General features: G+C 36.1%; 1 protein-coding gene across 13 annotated transcripts in view; it reads left to right on the top strand.

Annotated features, from left to right (window-relative positions):
- The window catches only part of WDR17 (WD repeat domain 17), a 101,592-nt gene that overhangs the window by 32,866 nt on the left and 53,433 nt on the right, over nucleotides 1-15,293 (top strand). For 11 of the 13 annotated variants that reach the window (XR_011534424.1, XR_011534423.1, XR_011534422.1 and 8 more), the window contains 4 exons: nucleotides 1,072-1,200; nucleotides 4,280-4,463; nucleotides 8,433-8,663; nucleotides 13,922-14,173. Coding sequence is in view for 10 of the 13 variants with exons in the window: in XM_070599119.1 (XP_070455220.1) it covers nucleotides 1,072-1,200; nucleotides 4,280-4,463; nucleotides 8,433-8,663; nucleotides 13,922-14,173 (796 nt within the window). In the remaining 3 variants the exon portion in view is untranslated. Of the gene's footprint in view, nucleotides 1-437; nucleotides 610-1,071; nucleotides 1,201-4,279; nucleotides 4,464-8,432; nucleotides 8,664-13,921; nucleotides 14,174-15,293 lie in introns of those variants that run through there. The other 2 variants (XM_070599120.1, XM_070599113.1) reach the window with 2 other exon arrangements.

The following is a 15,293-nucleotide window of genomic DNA, read 5'->3' as shown; positions in this document are numbered from 1 at the left end:
TGCTTGTTGCTGGTGGTCTGAGAGAGCCTTCCCCACACACACATTGGAATTGCTGCCAGAACCAATTTACCTTCCAAAATAGTACCTGGCCCAGATGGATTCACTGGTGAATTTTGCTATATGTTTGAGGAAGAAATTATACCAGTTCTCTACAATTTCTTCCAGAAGATAGAAGCAGCGGGAATACTTTTGAACTCATTCTATGAGACCAGCAATACCCTTATACCAAAACCAGACAAAGACATTATAAGAAAAGAAAACTACAGACCAATATCTTTCATAAACATAGATGCAAATTCCTCATCAAAATATTAGTAAATCAAATCTAACAAAGTATTAAAAGAATCGTATGCCACAAAATAGGCAGAATTTACCCCAGATATGCAAGGCTGGCTCAACATTCAAAAATCAATTTGTGTAATCCATCACATCAACAGGCTAAAGATGAAAAGACAACATGATCATATCAATAAATGCTGAGAAAGTGTTTGGCAAAATTCAACACTCCTTCATGGTGAAAACTCTCAGAAACCTAGGAGTGGTGGGGGAGCTTCCTTACCTTGATAAAGGACATCTACGAAAAGCCTGCAGCTAATGTTACACTTCATGGTGAGAAACTAAAGCTTTCTGCTAAGATCAGGAACAAGGCAAGAGTATATTTTACATAAAAATCTGGATATTTATATTTCTCTGGGGAGTTCCATAAATCTGGCAACCTGGGGTGGCATCCTCCAGGTGTACAAAAGCCCTTTAGATGGCGTATGCGCCTTCTGTTTCACTCTTGTCCCCATCATTCCTTATAGGATTCCCAACCCTTGGCCTAGTGTCAGTTGTCATTTATCGTTTTATAATCTCTTGCTTCCTTAATTTAAATTATCTGCCTTGATATCCATAGACAGTTGGGGATTTCAACTCCTGTTTTTGGAAGTTGTAAATTGAGGTTAACAGTCCTAGTAGAAATTCTTTTCAGGGCATAAAGATGAGGATTGAGGAAGACAGATGTAAAACAGTGAAGAGGAAATGAGGTGAATAATGAAAATGACTGACAGTTCTCCAAATTTGTTTTTCAAGGCAAACATGTCCCAGGTAAGGCAAGTGGGGCTGCTGGCTGCCGGGTGTCAGCCGTGGAACCGAGATGTGTGTGCTGCCAGCGGAGACAGGTTTGCGTACTGTGCCACCCTGGCCATCTATGTTTATAAGGTAAAATAATACCAATTCTTTTTGATTTTTAATTTTCTTAGGAAAAATTAAGATTTAATTAATACTTCTTTTTAAATCTCTGTCATATGAAAAGCTTAATGCTATAATTGTACTGATATATTTTATATTTTGTTGCTGTTTATACTATATTGGTTTTACAAGGCAAGCTTTTAGAAAATGCTTATACCATAGTATTAAATTATTAGCAAAATCTTACTTGGTTTCATAATCTTCTGTGTGCTTTTCGTCAAAAAAGAATCTCTTCAAGAATTAAAAGTTCCAATTTTATAATTGGTGCGTAACTAGCTTTTAACTCTTTTTAGCTATATTCACGTATAAATAAATGGAATTCATTTATTCCTTTGTTTCAAACTTTGCTCAGTAACAACATTTGATATGAGAAAATTGTCTTATCAGTTGAAAAATGTGGGTAGTGAATTCCAGATCATTAGATTAAAAATAGTGCAGATATAATATATTTTGAGATGCAAACCTTTATAACTACTTCTTTTTTCATGGCCTAGCTCCATCCAGACATCTCTTGTCCATTCCCAAATCAGAGAGCCAATGACCTTCTGGGTAGAGACACCATAGGCATCTCAAGTCCAAGTCCAGTCTTTCTCCTTGAGCCCACAGTGTTTCCGTGTCACCAGCTGACCGTTGATCTAAAGCGCAATGTGAGGGTTGCCATTGCCTCCCTCTTCTGCTCACAGCCTGCACCCTGGGGCACCAGGAACGATTCTAGCATTTTGTATCTTTTACTGTCTTCTTTATGTCCTTCTCACCTGAACTATTCTAACAGTCTCTTAATATTCTCTTTGCCTCTATTTCGACTCCCTCTAATTTATCCTTCAGTGTAATCAATCGTCTGTAATGCAAATCTAAAATTTTAAGTCTTAATTGCTCCTCATTCCTTAGTGTAAACATCCAAACTTCATAGTATGACATTCTTCCTCTTCTTCTTCTTCTTTTTTGTAAGGAAGACTGGCCCTAAGTTGACATCTGTGCCAATCTTCCTCTATTTTATGTGGGATGCCACCACAGCATGGCTTGACGAGTCATGCTAGGTCTGTACCTGGGATCTGAACCTGCAAACTCCAGGCCATCAACGCAGATCATGCCAACTTAACCACTACGCCACAGGGCCGGCCCCCATAGTATGACATTCTTTGGCAATCTTCCTGTCTCTGTCTCCTTCTCACCTTGTGCTCCAGATATGCTGAGATAATTGCGTTTTCCAAAGCATCTCAGACTCTTTGATATCTTGCCTTTGCTTACACTCATTCTTCAGTTTGCCTACATTGCCTGACCAGAGAACATTCTCTTATCTTTCCAATCTCAGCTCAAGTGTGCAAGCTCTTTTCCGTGTTCTGCTTTCTCCTCTTTCTTATCAGGGAAGAACCTTATCAAGTGGACTGCCTCTACATGCTTCCATTTACCAGAATGAATCTTCCTCATCTTTGAATTCTTGACTTATTGCACGCTCTCTGCCACTTAGTAGACACTCGTTAAATGTTTCTTTTGAATCCTGAAACACCAACTCATTTCAGTTTAGTGAAAAAAATTACTGTGTTATTCTGTAGTAAAAATTCCTATGCATCACTAATAGTGTTGTGGTTTACTGAAAATTTAAGAAAATAATAGCATTAATCTATAAACTAATTAATATTCCAAAGTATAGAGTAAGATTTTAGGTAGTCCATTCCTCAGGATTGTGGAAATGTCCAGCAATCAAAATGCAATTTCAGTATAACTCACATTTTTTTACTTCCCATCCGCTCATCCAGAAGACAGCAGCAAGCCTTCTAAATGTCTCGTTTTTTTCTCCCATCTACCTCCGTTACACTCGACATGTATTTCCAAGCTTCTCACTCCCGAATTCCTCCTGCAAAATTTCTCCCTTAGTCTTAGATCCCTGTCTTCTTGTCTCTTATTTCCTCCCAAAGAAGAAGGTCTCAGGCAAGGCAACCATTCCTCTGAGGAGTAAGGAAGGTCACAAAGTAGATGAAGGCAGAACTTAATTTTTTCATGTTTACATATATCTTAAGTTTTATGGTGACATTTTATGACTTGAATATTGGAAAGATTGAGTTGAAATTATTCATATCAAAAACCTATGAAGATAGTTTGCATGTTATTAAAGACTGAAACAAACTAAAAATTACCCTAATTTAGAAGTTAGTACAAATAAACTGAGGTGGCAGTTCATTAGAGAGATCACTGTAAAACCTTGTTTCAAGGTAGACAAATAGGAAATTAGTAAATGGTAACATTAACATTGACTAAACTTATATTAATAAATACTCCTTTAAATGTGATCATATATATATTCATATATATATATATTCTTTATCCATTCATCTGTCAATGGGCACTTACATTGTTTCTGTGTCGTGGCTATTGTGAATATTGCCGTTATGTGTTAAAAGGAAAAAGTAGGTACAACAAAACGATGTATGCAGTATAATCCCAAACATATTAAAAATGATAGAAAGATTAATTAATCCACTAACTAATGACACATTTACAAAGGAAATAGGAAAATTAGGCTATTCCTTTGGTTCACTTACATGTAAGGACACAACATAGTGCCCATCCAAAAGCAGTTAACATCAAACGGGTCCAGTGATGCCATTGCTCTGCAAACTTTGGACAGCATAATAATGTCATAATGAGCAGTTAGTTTCTTTAACCTAAATGTTTTTGATTCAAATATAAGTGAAAAATTGCAGAAAAAATATTCCAAAACCTAGGGGTTTTCTTTCCCCTCATAAATAGATATAGCTATAGAAAATATAATAGCACTCTGAATTATTATACATATTTAAACGGACAACATTTATTTTTACTTGTTTTTAAAATTGGTAGATTTCATTTCAATTCTGTCTTATTTTTTTTCAAATGGTTTCTTTCAGCTGATGGAATATACTTGAAAGTAGACCAAGACTTGAAATGTGTCATTGTTATTAGGTGTACTAATTTTCACGTATGTAGCTTTTTAAAAGTAATATGATTAGTAATGAAAATTGTATCATGTAGAAAGAAGCACTGAAATGTTTTATTTATATGTTTTTTGTAGTTGGATCACCGTTATAATGAATTCAAACTTCACGCAATTATGTCTGAACATAAAAAAACTATCACAGCTATCTCTTGGTGTCCCCATAACCCTGATCTGTTTGCGAGTGGCAGTACTGATAACCTGGTGATTATTTGGGATGTTGCAGAACAGAAAGTCATTGCCAAGCTCGACAATACAAAAGGTATACGTATAACTGGGATTTATTTTATTGAATGAAATATTTTTACTTCAATAAACAAAATATTTTATTTCAGTCAGCTCAGGTTTTAAAGCAGCGTCCTAACTTTCTCTTCGTAGTCGATGTAAGAAACACATTTCACATCGTGAATAGTTACCGTGTGGTTGCGCCTGTGTACAAAATTGAAACAAAATTTCATGGAATAATTTTACTTAGGACAGTGATCAATTAAACACATAGTCAATACCAAATAATTGTGTTCATATTTAAATATAACGTAAAAACTTCCAAAGTAAACATAAAAATAATAATTAGGTAAGATTTTCTTAATGAGGCAAATGGCCTTGCCTCTTCATCCTCTTCATTACTCGAATGCAATCTGAAACACACAGGGACAATATTATACATACAGTCAGTGCACTGCTGGGATGGTTTCTTTCCTGTATTTTTAATTCGATCAAGGTAGAAAGTCCTGGTTCACACAAATAGGTCTTAGGGAATTGAATAAAATCATTACACTCTTTCTGCTAGCATCTTACTCCATAATGGCGATGAAGTTAAGTAATAATTTTTGGTGTTAAATGTCACAATAATTTAATCTCTTTTTGAGTACCAAGTGTAACTCAATTATTCCTTATGGTTTTGAAAGTTACTCCTGGATGTGTTTTCCATATTCAGCTGTTTCTCTAAAAAATACTGATTATAACTTTGAGATGGAAAACTGAAATGTGACAATCTCACTAACTTTATTTTGTTCAAAGTTTCTTTGTGATATTTTTTCAGTATGCAGCGATAATAATGAGAATTCATAGGCAATTATATTTGAATCTTACTTCTAAAATAATAATAATGCCTTTTGGAACCTTTGGATGTGTTCAAGATATTTAATATAGTTTTTTCCTTGTCTTTTCAAATTTGAGTCATTAGGAATGCTGAAAATACCAGCAAAATACACCAATTTTGTTACATAACTTTCATTTTAAAAAATATTTACCAATGTTAATTTTTTGACTAGAAAAATGTAAATCAGTCCCAAGTTCATATACGCTACTTATTATTTTCACTTGCAACAGCCAGTGAATTTCACTATTGGCCAGTGAGTAGGTGGCTACAATGTCTGAGCAAAATGTTTTTAAAAGTCAACTATTCAGTGACCTTCCATTAATGTAAGTAACACTTTTCCTTAAGTGAGAAAAACCCAAATTACTTCTGGTACAAAGCTTTCTGATGTATAAACATCAATTGATAGCCCCAATCAAGATTTTTCATGTTTTTCTGGTCATATTGCTTCTCCACCAGTCACAAATCCTACGGTGTTTCCAGTATTGTTGATATTGATCAATAGTACATTTTCCCAATACTTTAAATCCAGCTTTATGTGAGCTTAATTTTATTTTATTTTATTTTATTTATTTATTTTTTTCCTTTTTCTCCCCAATGCCCCCCGGTACATAGTTGTGTATTCCTCGTTGTGGGCTCTTCTAGCTGTGGCATGTGGGACGCTGCCTCAGCGTGGTCTGATGAGCAGTGCCATGTCCGCGCCCAGGATTCGAACCAACGAAACACTGGGCTGCCTGCAGTGGAGCACGGGAACTTAACCACTCGGCCACGGGGCCAGCCCCTGTGAGCTTAATTTTAAATAACACAATAAATACTCCTTAAAATTCCTTCCATATTTTATGTGACATAAACTAAAAATGTTACATGATGTCATTGTTCTCGTAAAGCTGTCACGCAAAATCTATAGTAGACTATAACTGAATAATAATGTATTTTATAAATGTTATGCAAAAGTCCAGATTAGACAACATATTATTGTATTCTCATCTAGTTTATCTGCTGGTTTGTCATTAACACCGAATGCATCACATCTGTTCATCAGGGAAGATGTTTTTTCATCAGCTGTGTGCACCCTAGCTTTCTTTGCCACTGAATATATAATTAAATAAGACTTTTTCATTAACTTTTGTAGAATGATTAAATAATTGTGATAATTTTGATCAGTTTTTTATATTTTTCCTTTCTCTGAAAACTTTCAAAGACATCAATAATTTCCTCATGCTGTTTGCAAATATCTTCTTAATTTGAAGATTGAAAGTTTTGCTATATTATTTGCAAAAAAATATTATGAATATTTTTGGTCATTTTCACTTTAAATAATTCCCTTTGAAATGTCTTAGACTTGTTTTTTTCTTTTCCGAATTCAGCTTAAACAAAGTAGAAGTTTGCATTGTCAGCATTTTTTTAAAAATTAGTATTGGAACTTCCACGTCCAGTGGTTGAACTTGACCCTGCCTCTGTACTTTTCACTTCATCACTCCTTTTTTTCCTAATAATCAAAAAGTTCATTTAAAGGAAAATTACTATTAGTTTGGGTAAATGTAGCATGTTAAAATTGTCACCAACTTGAAAAATATCACAATAACATCCTTTCAGAAAAAAAAGAAAACCTGTTAACAGTGGATAATAATACTATCCACCTGTCTCAGCATATCGTTGGGAGAATTAGATGAGTTGATATTCCTAAGCTTCTGGAAGTGCTTGCACACAATAAACCCCTATAGAAGTGTTTTCTGTTACAGTTTTGTGACATGGTTTCTTGTCCCTTCTCTTCCTTGCTGCCTTTCTCAAAACACGCATTCAGAACGCCAGCATTCCAGTGGCCTTCTTCAAGTGTGCTATGGTGGTTTGATCCATACAGATTACCTTATCCCTTATTGGAGAAATTCTGCTTCTGTTAATGTATCCTAAAACCACGTTAGCTTTTTTATTGGCCTTATTCGTGTGTTTATTCATTCATTCAGTAAATGTTTATGGAGTTCCTGTTATACATTGGGCGCTGAACCAAGCATTAGGCTTCCAGTTTCGGCCTCTTGGCGCCTTACTGTCAGTGTACAACTTTTGATTCAGTGTCTTTGTTGACATCATTTCCTCTTCCTGGGAAATACTGCTCATCCTCTATATTCAAACTCTATTGCTCCTTCGAATATAATTCAAATCCAGTTTCTTTCCAAGACAGTAGCCCAGTGGTTCACCAACCGGTCTACACATGAAAACCTCTTGGAGACTTGTGAAAAATAGATTCCTGGGCCCTAATTCCACATGATCTGATATGCATATTCAGTCTGTGGTTCTGATACAATTGATTAAATACGTCTGTGTTGGGAGATTCATAATCTCTTTCTTGAGTCATAAATTTAACATAACACATTTTATATATGATTTATTTGATCACAGTGATTGTGGGGAGATTAACAATTAACTTTTGTATTTTGTCTTCCAGTTTAAACGGGACTTTTACAGATGTTATTGCATTTCCTTTTCTTAACATTCATGTGAAATAGGTGGTCAGCTATGTTTAATTAGATCCATTTTATAGATGAGGAAACTGAGGTTGAGAGAGGTAAAGTGTCTTGTTTAGTTCACCTGAGACAAAACTAAGATTTGAATCCAAACTCCCGATAAGACATTGATTGCAGCACTAATTTGATTGTTATTAAATCCTTATAGTAGCATTTAACTTCTCATACATTTAATTCTTATCTCCCCAACTTTTGTTTAAGATCCTTTAAAGCAGGGATTGTGTCCCATACTCACCTGTGTACATAGAAGGCCTCAAGCAGGTCTTCTAGACAAAAACTCAGTAAGAATTTATTGCTTTAATAGACAGTTTTCTGAAAAAAAGAACTTCTAACTTCTTTGAATGTATGAATCATATGATCATATTACTAGTTTTAGACCTAACCAGGTACTTTTTCGTTCATCATAGAAGTACCCTTCATACGTTCCCTGTGGTCTTTGGGGTTATTTCATAAGTTCAATTCCCAAGTAAGACAGTAATATATATTTTTTTAGTAGCAAACATACTCTTATGTGTTATGTTGCTTTAGAAATGTACAATGCAGATAATATTTAATGGTACGATCCTCTGCCACATCTCTCAGTTGTGTATCTCTATTTAATTCATTCCAGGGATGCCGGCCTCTCTCAGCTGGTGCTGGAATGCAGACGATGCTGTGGCATTCGCTTCCCACAGAGGCCCGCTGTTCATTTGGACGATCTCAGGACCCGAGAGTGGAGTGACTGTGCACAGAGAGGCTCATAGCTTCTTGTCTGATATCTGCACATTCAGATGGCATGCACAAAAAAGGGGGAAAGTTGTATTTGGTCATCTTGATGGAACTCTATCAATTTTTCAACCAGGTAAGGATTTAATTAGTCAGGTCTCTTTAATTTTTTTATCTTAGCATATATAATTTTCTTATTTACACAGCATAAAGCCAAAGGTAACAAAATTTTCATTTTAAAATAGTGGTTGTGCAAATATTGTCCAGCATTGTGCTGATTCCAAATAATCATTCGAAGTGAATGTTATTTATAAGGCATTGTAATACATTTAACTTAGCTGTGCAGATTTTAGTTTGTTAACCCAAATCAGTCTTTTGTCTCATATTTTTACTTTTCTAACTCAATTCTTTATTTCTGAACATTTACTAAGAAAATCGCCTGAGGAACAAGGACACACAGCTGGAGTATATGATGACTTACTAATACCACTCAAAACCCTTTGCCCACCTGCTTGTAAAGTACCACTTGGTGCCACAGCTCCTTAGCAAGGACTGAATGAAAGGATCTGAGAAATTATGTTTATTTTAAAAATGTAAACAATAACAAAATGTATAATGAGAAAAATTCATACATTTCATTCTCCATTCATAAATAAGTAATGCTAATATTTGAGAAATGTTAAAAAGCACAATCCTGAAAGTGCTTTTTCAAGATTAAAATGACTACTTTCACAAAACGTACTACATTCAATTTGTCTGAAGTTAACAAAGAAAAAAGAAATTGAAATTGAACAGATGAAATTGTGAAAATTCAAATACGTCTTTCTTAAGGGAATGATCTTTCTAAAATTTTTTTTAAAAAGGATATATAAAACATTGATACATAGGGCTCTTTTATCTTAACTGCATTTTAAGCAGGATCTATTATTTACCTTTTAAAGGAAGATAAAAATAAATATACATACGCTTCCTGACCACTTCCCCTCTCCGCGCTCCTTCTGGTTGTACTCATTTAACACGGGGACAGTTTCCTTGTTTTAGATTTGAATAGGGAGAGATCAATGATGGTTTCTTGCCTCATTTGGATTTGTTGTCTCGAACTCCTTGGCCCGATCTGTTCATTCTCTGCACGGGGAGCAGATTCTGATCTACACAGTTAAGCAACATAATTCACAGACTTTCTCTGTCTTGGTGTAGTGAATACCGCTTCTCCCCCTGTGCTCTTCATCTCTGGCGGTTTTCCTCAGTACCAGGGAGGTAATTTAGGGTAAAGATGTAGTTTAGGGAGAAGATGGCTGTGTGCTGTGTGGTCCCAGATCTCTTTAGGGACACTGCCCTCTTCTCCCCCTGGCTGGCCTGCACCCAGAGATTTCGTGAGGGCTGTCACACTTTCTTTTTGGGGAATCTGTGTGCTGCCCGAGCTTGGAGGAGGATAACGAGGAATGTGCTCTTATTTTGGTCCAAATTTCATTCTCGATATTTTTCATATTTTGTAATTTGTCATTGTGGCCAGCTCCTTTTTCATGGACTAGGGCTTTCTTTTCTTGCTCTATTATTGTTATTAGGCATTTTGGAAGGTTGTAAGCCATAAGACATGGAGACATTGCATCACGTATCTAAGATATAAAACATTGAGTCATCATATGCTTCTTTTGACAGAGAAAGGAGGGAGGAATAAAGGCCTCCTTTGCTTCTCTCTTTCCTAGGTTTACATCAGGATAGAAAGCATAATATTTCAGCGGTCTGTCCTATGTGACTTCCAGAAGAGGCCCTTGTTTCCCAATAGCTCAGTCTTCCAGGTGTTAAACAGAGTAATCTGTGCACCTGTACCCACATCGTCAAGTGTTATTTCTCGGAATCCACCCATGGCTTAGGTTGCTAGGGCCGCCCTAACAAAGTACCACTAACTGGGTGGCTTAGAAGAACCGAAATTTCTTGTCTCACAATTCTAGAGGCTAGAAGTACAAGATCAAGGTGTTGGCAAGGCCGCTGAAGGTACTAGAGGAGGATCTGTTCCAGATCTTTCTCCTAGTCCGGTAGTTCCTTAGCTTGTGGCAGCATAACACCAATCTTCACATGGTATTCTCCCTGTGAGCATGCATGTCCTGTGTCCAGATTTCCCCTCTTTATAAGGACACGGTCATATTGGATTAGGGTCTACCTAATGACCTCATCTTAACTTGATTATCTACAAATATCCTATTTCCAAATGAAGTCATATTCACAGAAACTAGAGATAAGAATTCAACATCTTTTTTGGGGACACAGTTCAACCCAAAACAACCCAATACAGACTGGTTGACCTCCTTTATTCCATAAGATTTTTTGACAATGAATATGCATGAAACATTATGAAAGGTATAATCTTGCTATGTATTTTCCTTTTGCATATACATGAGCTAATGAGTCATGAAGGAAACGCTACTTTTTAATTCTGGTACTACATTATGAATTGTAAGTTTGAAAGTTTGAGACTGTTAGCATTAATTCTAGCATTGTTACATTTTTTAGTTTTCCCAAGGAGTGATCGCCCTTACCTTCTGTTTTTTGTTGGTGTGGAAGATTGGCCCTGAGCTAACGTCTGTGCCAATCTTCCTATATTTTGTATGTGGGACGCACCACAGCATGGCTTGATGAGCAGTGTATAGATCTGCTCCCAGGATCCAAACCCACAAACCCCAAGCTGCTGAAGCAGAGTGCGAACCAGGCCAGCCCCCACCCTTGCCTTCTTAATGACTTATTGACATCACAGATGGTTCTGTCTGTGTATCACAAGATAGAATTTCTGTCTCCAAGTTCTTGCAGGAGACTCTGCTCTCAGTCTCTCTGCTGTCCAGTCTTTATCTTTCTTGGAAGAGAAAAGAAATATTCATGGAAGGCTGCCTGCAATAATGTGGTTCATCCATCAATTTAAATCAGTGGTTTTCCAACAGTGCTTAGTATGTTTTTGTATTTGTGTGTGTGGGCTGGGGGAGGCAGTGGGGGGACTCAGCAGGTGATCCAGCCAGGCTTTATGCCTTGGCTCCCTCTCAGTCTGAAAGGCATCACTCTATTCTCTATTATGTACGGCATTTTCATGTAAAACTTCTCATATGAACAGAGAATTCTAGGGCCAAAAACGTCAGGAAACTACTGCTTTAGCTGTTTCATTACATTCTTGGACAAAGCCAGATCATCAGAGAATTTTTTTTGATCTCCCTAATAGAAATCTTTTAATTGAATTGACTTTGGTATTTTCCCAGGGATGTGCATTAATCAAATTTGCATTGTTTTATTTCAGAGATGTTATTGATGACATTGTCCCTGTATAATGCTGTGTTCCTCTTCTGAAAACACATGAGACGTTTATTTCTGGTCTCAGTTCTAGGAAAATTTGAGCTTCTCTTGAGCACAGTTTTTTGTTTGTCATTTTGTTTTATTTGTATCCTGTGGACACTAGGAATTGTGTAACCTTTCGTGATTTCTTTCCTCTTTGCTTTGGCCACCTGATCTCAAAATTAAAATTTGGACAGCTGTATAGTTTACACATTGCTCTCATTATTTCATCTTTCAACAATTTCCCTTACTCCAGTTTTTGTTTTTCCTACAGAAATTGTCAACCTCATCTTCTTATTGACTTAATCATATCATATGCTTCTATCCATTTCTAACAACACAAGTTGCCTGATATGTGTATTTTATAATAGAACATAAATAATAATAAAATAAATTAAAAAAATGTTATCAGCTGTTGTTCTAATGACTGGCTATAAAATTTTACAGATTTAGTTTTCTATCTTTTATAATAAAAATGTTGATACCAGACAGAACAGAAAGCGATGACTATAATTCATTATCATTTTGACTGTAGGCATGGGCCTTTGTAGCAATGTGATTTAGTTATTACAGTGTTTGCGTTGCAAATCTTCCTGTGTTTTGTATTGCTGTTTTAAATTTTTTTTATTGTTTTTATTTTTTTTTCACATGCTGGGATATTTTAATAAACCATGAATAATAAATGGCACATGCAAATACCTAAAAATTACTTAATAAATAGTACAACTTAGATTAATAAATCATTTTTCTACCTCTCTCTGCCTTGTAATGATCAGCTATATTAATATTCATTGCTGTTTGGCATATCAAATAGCAATTTAGCAGATTCTTTTGGGAAGGAGAAGCAAACTTTTCTTGATGGTTATTGCAAAAATTGATAAAACCAAATAAAAGAAGGCTCGCATGCACCTTCTATGATTATATATGCAAAAATTCTAAATGCTACTTATTTAACAATAACATTATATTTAAGGAATAATATATTCTGATGAATTTAATCTCAAGCCAGAAACTCTAAGGTTTTCAATTCACTTTACAAATATTTTATATATCCAAGGAAATCTATTTTTTGTGCTTTCATAATCTGATATGTTGAAAAACATTAAGTAATGATGACATTGCAGAAAGAACTATGATATCTTTCGATTGTGTTATTTTTTAATAAACACTTCTTTTAATGTTTGTAATACTTAGGAATAATTGATACTTTTTGTTCAGATTGTAGTGTCTAAACTTAGTTGTTTCCCTGCCTTCCTTCTGAGATTGAGAGGACCGGCTAACTGGAATCCCACATGGTCCCTCAACATTTTTTTCCCTGTTGCTAGTTGTGTATGTAATTTGGAAGGAACGAGAAGATTGCTTGATGATCCTCTGCTTCATTTAATCCCGCTTGTTTTTTCTCCTTATTTGTACTGGGCGTCAGGAGTGATTGATGATTATGACGAATGACGTGTTGAGTGAGAAAGGCGTGACAGGAAATGTTGGTATCTGTTGCTATATGCCCCGCTGGTCTAAGCGCTTTACGCAACTAACTCACTCAATCTTTAAAACTCGACGAGGTACGTATTGTTATATTCTCCGTTATAAAAATGAAAAACTGAGCGCACAGAGATTAAGTGTCTTGTCCAAGAGCACACAGCTACTAAGTGATGGAACTGGGATCTGGACCCACGGGTCTGCTCTAAGTCTGTGCGTTTAATCCCAACACGAAGTTCTTCCTTTCAATAAGCACTTCCTATCCCTGTGCTCTTGTAACTCAGCGGCATCGTAGTTGTTGACAAGATCACATGTATTATTTGCCCGTGTCTTTTTCTCACAGCTTTTCAGTAGCAAATAAGAAAGACGTTCAGGGTCCTAGAGATGGCCAAAGCAAAGCGGTTCAGTCTGACTTTCATCTTTGGGACAAACCCTACTTCCCTTGTATCCACATGTCAATTATGACTTTGCATAGAAATGCCAGATTTGTAGTCCACGTTCTCTCAGACATCAGTGGTATGCAAGGAGAAAATGAGTATGATCTCATTTATTAGTCTTTTTTGGGGAATTTTGATTAAAATAATTTTCTTTATATTTTAATAGGTAGTAAAAGTCAGAAACATGTTCTGAGACCTGAATCTCTTGAAGGGACAGATGAAGAGGACCCAGTGACAGCCCTGGAATGGGACCCACTGTCTACTGATTATCTGCTTGTGGCAAATTTGCATTATGGCATTCGCCTAGTAGATTCGGAATCACTGTATTGCATAACAACATTTAATTTCCCCAGTGCGGCAGCTTCTGTGCAATGCCTGGCCTGGGTTCCCAGTGCTCCTGGGATGTTTGTGACTGGAGGTAAGTTTCCTCTATTCCCCAGAGTTTTAAATATGTGTATATTCTTTAATTGAGTCAGGGAAGTTATACTCTCTGATTGGTTAATTTTGTGTAAAACATTAATGTCTCAAATATTATCATTTATTATGTAAATGCCTACTTTACTTTTATTTATGCTGAATATCATTAACATAATGACAAATAAAAATGAAATTAAGGCCCAGTTTTCCAGGTTCTTGATAAGAAATTGGAATATATTATATATGTTCACACATGTACATGTCTGTGTTTGTGTGTGTACAAAAGGCAGACCGTTCAATTTCAGGCATGGCGGGATGATGGTAGAGGTACTGACCAGAAGAACAATGTGTCTGGATGGGAGCTCTGTTAGGCTCACTGATAAGTTTGACAGTCAGTGACCATGTATGCCCAGGTAGACCAGGCGTTTTCAACCTAAGTGGAAAATGAAAGTAGAGTTTATCACCATGGGTTGAAAGGATGCTCCATCATGCTTTCCTAATCATGAGAGAATTAGCAAAGCTAAGTAGTGATGGGGGATGGGAAGAGGGGGGAGTTGAAAACAGTAATTAGAAATTAAATGACTACTTTTACCATTTACTTAGGTTCAGAGCGAGGTCTCTGAAGAGACAGAGGACTTTCAGTGACTGTATAAATGCTTCTCATATTCGCTTAGTGTAAAATAAAAGACAAAGAGTTTTTATCCTCTTGATTTTAAAGAAATTCTTTACTTCTTTGAGCACTTACATTACCCAGGGAAGCAGATGGATTCTTATCTATATATTAAGATTGCTTTTAATTTCACAAGATATAATTAAGGATAGACATGGGAATTGTTTAGGTATTATTATTATTGAGATAAAATTCACATACCATAAAACTCACCATTTTGAAGTGGACAGTTGAGTGTGTCTTTTTGTTTTAAAGATTGGCACCTGAGCTAACAACGGTTACCAATCTTTTTTTTCGTCTTCTTCTTCTTCTTCTCCCCAAAGCTTCCCAGTAAATAGTTGTATATTCTAGTTGTGAGTACCTCTGGTTGTGCTGTGTGGGACGCTGCCTCAGCATGGCCTGACAAGCGGTGCCAAGTCCGCGCCCAGGATCCGAACTGGTGAAACCCTGG

The sequence above is a fragment of the Equus przewalskii genome, chromosome 28, assembly GCF_037783145.1.
Source record: "Equus przewalskii isolate Varuska chromosome 28, EquPr2, whole genome shotgun sequence".
In the NCBI taxonomy this organism is placed as follows: Eukaryota; Metazoa; Chordata; class Mammalia; order Perissodactyla; family Equidae; genus Equus; species Equus przewalskii.
Note: the sequence above shows the minus strand (reverse complement) of the source record. Positions and strands in the feature narration are given on the sequence as shown.